General features: G+C 43.7%; 1 protein-coding gene across 1 annotated transcript; it reads right to left on the bottom strand.

The window, feature by feature from the left end:
* Positions 1-2,022: 2,022 nt before the first annotated feature.
* On the bottom strand, positions 2,023-3,719 carry LOC147620557 (fatty alcohol:caffeoyl-CoA acyltransferase-like). Its single transcript, XM_086825435.1, has 2 exons — positions 3,208-3,719; positions 2,023-3,120 (listed from the first exon to the last, which is right to left on the bottom strand). Exons 1-2 carry the CDS (start codon positions 3,643-3,645, stop codon positions 2,191-2,193), a joined length of 1,368 nt encoding a protein of 455 aa, XP_086681561.1. The 5' UTR covers positions 3,646-3,719; the 3' UTR covers positions 2,023-2,190.
* Between the last annotated feature and the right edge of the window lie 253 nt (positions 3,720-3,972).

Raw genomic sequence — 3,972 nt, 5'->3', positions numbered from 1 at the left:
TGAAGGGTCTCAAACTTAGTTTCAGAGTTTCGAGTGTATTTTTCTAAACTGGTCAAACCTTCTTTCCTTGAAACTGACAAAAGAGTTTGGTCTTGGTCAAAGTCTGATTCAAGGTTCGAGTCGAATAAGATTTTTCCTGATTTATCTTTCTCTAAAAGGTTTGATAATTTAGTTACTATTTTATTGAATTTCTTTCTTTAAATATTCACTTAACTGATTTTTAAATTAGTAACGAATCCCAATGAGGAATAAATTAATCATTTATCTGAATATTTTGATCTCGATAGATTTGCTGAATTTTCTTTTTGATCACTGGATCTCGGGCGAGCTGATGCTTACTACTATCGTTGGACCCGCCCTTTTGCCCAGGTAAGCCTAAATCCAGGTAAGCCCTTTTGCCCAGGTAAGCCTAAATCCATTTCTCTCAAAGATGAAGATCTGTTTTTGTTTTTTTTTTTTTGTGGGATCAATAATAAATGAAATCTGTATTAACTAGATAAAGGTACACTGTAATTGGATGTCCAAGTTAGGCTTCTTTGTAAAAAGCCATTTTGTAATGTCTCTCTCTCTCTCTCTCTCTCTTGCTGTTTTGATAATATGATTCTCTGCCCTTCAAAAAAACAAATCTGTATTAACTGAAATATGAAGCTAGCCCTTTGAAATTCTAGGAGTCTGTAACTTTCAAATTCTATGAGTGTGTAAGGGAAAGGGAATAGAGTGTGAGAGAGAGAAGGCAAGTGCAATAGATACATCTATTGGTAATGGTGGGAGAAGTAACCACATGAAAGTGCACTAAAACTTGAAGTATCTTTATTTCGTTCAATGACGTCTAATTTTTAAGCATTTTCACACTCACGTAAGTTGTGTATTTTCAATTGATATATGTGCATGTCATTTTTTTCCTTCAGATTTTTTTGTTTGATGTTTGATGTTTTTGTGTTTAATAGTTTTAGAGGACAAGATATTATTTATAATACACTTGATATCCACCTCGAAAAATACAAATCTCCTTTTGTTTTATGATGTACAAATAATCGGACATGTTTCCTCCAAACTCGGGTGTAGACCATATACCATTTGTTAAACAACCTTATAGGTTGAGACAAACTAAGGGGATGAAGAGATTAGATATTTTTAAGAGTACTTATGGATAGGGCATTGAGGCCTAGGAAGTCACCATAGGGAGAACCAATTCTCCTAGTGGATAAGAAGGATGTACAAAAGTGTGTTTATTATAAGCACTTAGCATATTTAATGTAAAGATTAAATATCCTTTGTTGTGAGGAAGAATGAATTTATTGATTGGCTTTGTTGAGTGTGATACTTTATAAATATAGATATGATGATAGGTTACCACCATCAGATTAGGTTATTTGAGGGTGATGTCTTTAAGATAGGTCTTAGAACTAGCTATGGGAAAATTACAAGTCCATGGTTTTTATCATTCAGACTTGCCAATGCACTAACTATTTTCCAATGGCTATTTTGATATTATGAATGTTACAAAAGTCTGAGTAGTATCTTGTTGATCCCATTTCTCTAGAGTGTAGTTGCATCACAAAACTATTGAGAATGAGAGAGAGAGAGAGAGAGAGAGAGAGAGAAAGAGCGAGAGAGAGAGAGAGATGACTTTTCAGTTACGTGGCATCCTACAGTTTTTATCATGGCTCGTGAGACACATCCAGAGACCATCCCCGAGATGGTCGCACTCCTAGAGGCTTCATGTAGTCAGCTTCGCGGAGAGAGAGATCCACATCCCTCCACCATGCATCTTGTTGCATCGTTGGAGGGAATGCTAGAGAATCTACGTTCCCTTGATGACATAGAGTCTTTGACAGCATGGCTAGAGACACAGCGTGACAGCAGGGTGGATGACTACGTCGCCCAAAGCATTTTTTTTCTTTGATTCTCAAGATTTTGTTGGTTAAAAATTTAGGATCTGTTGAGTACTCAAACAAACGTAACAATTTCACTGTGCAAAAATAATAACAATAATAGATTATATATATATATATGTATATATAATTTAAAAAACTCGTCATGCTTATTTTTAACTTATTAATTAACACTAGGGCGTACCCATGGTAGCCGTTATGTGTCTTTGTGTTTGCTTTTAGAGTTCTAGCCTATTTTGGAACATTTTTTTTGTATGCTTACTCTGTGAGGGCTCCTCACCTAGCCTTCTTCAATTCAAGCTGCAAAAGCATGGGGACCAAGGGGGTCGTTGGGGTAGAGCTCTGGCGAGAAGAAGCTAGAACAGGCAGAGTCGCTGAGGGCAGCGACAACGTCGATGCTGCCAGCCCTTTTACCAGGGTACCAAGTCAATTCGCCCTCTCTCCATTCCCAAGCGGGTCGGACGGCGTCGGGCTGGCCCCAGCCGAAGTCCGCAGCTTCGAACACAGGGAAGCGGCTGGCGTTGCGGATGTTGAAGAGCACAACGTCGTCGAGGATGAGTTTGCGGAGGTCCAGCTTTTCTCGGGCGAGGATGGCCTTCTTGATGTAGGCGTCGTCACCTTGCCGGACGCCTTGCCGGATGCGGGTGGCAGTAGCGCCGATGCTCTCCGCCTTAAGCTCTCCGACCGTCGTGGGTACCGTAAGGCCAACTACTGCATTGCCGAAGTAGGCCCGGGTAAGCGGCGGTATCATCCGGCCCCTAATATCCAAGGGCACGCGGAAGTCCAACCTCACGTGATCTTCTAGCCCTTGCGCCATCACTAACCTCTTCCACAAGTATGCCGACAGAGCTTCAAAGGAGCTAAAGCTGTCGCAGCACGCCTTCTTCAGAGTCTCCAGCATCTCTTTACTGAAATTGATGATCTTTTGGTGGAGCTTTTCGGCCGGGATGAGCATGAGGCTGTCTTTGCTTGAGCCCACCTCCGTGGAGCCGCAGTAGGGCGCTCCATCAGGTTCTCTCAGTTTCTCGGAGGGCATGTCCGGAAACCTGTTGAGCAGGAAGCTTTCCGGGTTGAGGACGCTCCGCGTGTGGAGAGGCTGGACCGAGAGGGGCTTCCCTCGGCAAGCTTCGGCAACCGACTGGACAAACGTCCAGAACGAGTGTCCATCAGCAACAGCGTGCGATATCGCAAACCCCACCGTGAAGCCGCCCAGGAAAGAAGTAACCTGCACGAAATATTCTTATCATGTAAACCTCCATAGGAATCAGATCGACAATTGCAAAAAAGAATCGTAGACAGAAGAACTTCTCACTTGGACGGAGACAATGGGGTCCCCGATGTGGTCACTGTACTCTCGGCTATCCATGCCCACTAGATCGCGGAAAAGCTTCCTGATGTGGAAGGCGCCATCCTGCTCCACCTCTGCGAAAGGGAGGTCGCAGTTGGCTTCGACCAACTCCACGCCTTCGTCGTTGCAGTCCAGGGCGAATCGGCCGCCATCGTCCACCACCCGCCCAGCCATTGGATAGAACGCCACCAGAACGGACGCCAATCCCCGCCGTAAACTCTGCACGGCCTCTGCCGGATCTTTCTCCGTCTTATAGAACAATATGCTCCGGCTCGGCCTCGCATTTTTGAGCATCTGATCAGTACTGGACATATACATCAAGTGTCTTGGAGTAGGCTTGGCAGGCTTGATAAGGGAAACATTGGCGGCGTGAACCAACAAGGAAGACTGAAACTGGGCCATTTTTGTAATGCAACGCCTCCTTCACAAAAGCGCTACTTTGAGATAGAGAAGTACAAAACCTTAAACCTCTTGAAATTAATCCCCTGACTATTATAGACAGAGGAGTGCATCTCGTGGGGGTCTGCTCTTTACTCCCATGTCCCATCCAAGCTATTGTGTCCAAGTATAGTTCTACCTTCAATTCCAGCCTTTTCAGCTTCTCAGCTGGAGGGTTTCAAGACTTTTTTGTGCCCTGTCCTGGCGTGGCTTGTTAACCTAGTTCTAGTTGTCCTCTTCTCCCGGCCATCATATATACCATACGCACATAAATTAAAAAGTAAAGTTTCT

This window comes from Cibotium barometz, chromosome 31, assembly GCF_041138505.1.
Source record: "Cibotium barometz isolate CiBa-2024 chromosome 31, ASM4113850v1, whole genome shotgun sequence".
NCBI classification, from domain to species: domain Eukaryota; kingdom Viridiplantae; phylum Streptophyta; class Polypodiopsida; order Cyatheales; family Cibotiaceae; genus Cibotium; species Cibotium barometz.
Note: the sequence above shows the minus strand (reverse complement) of the source record. Positions and strands in the feature narration are given on the sequence as shown.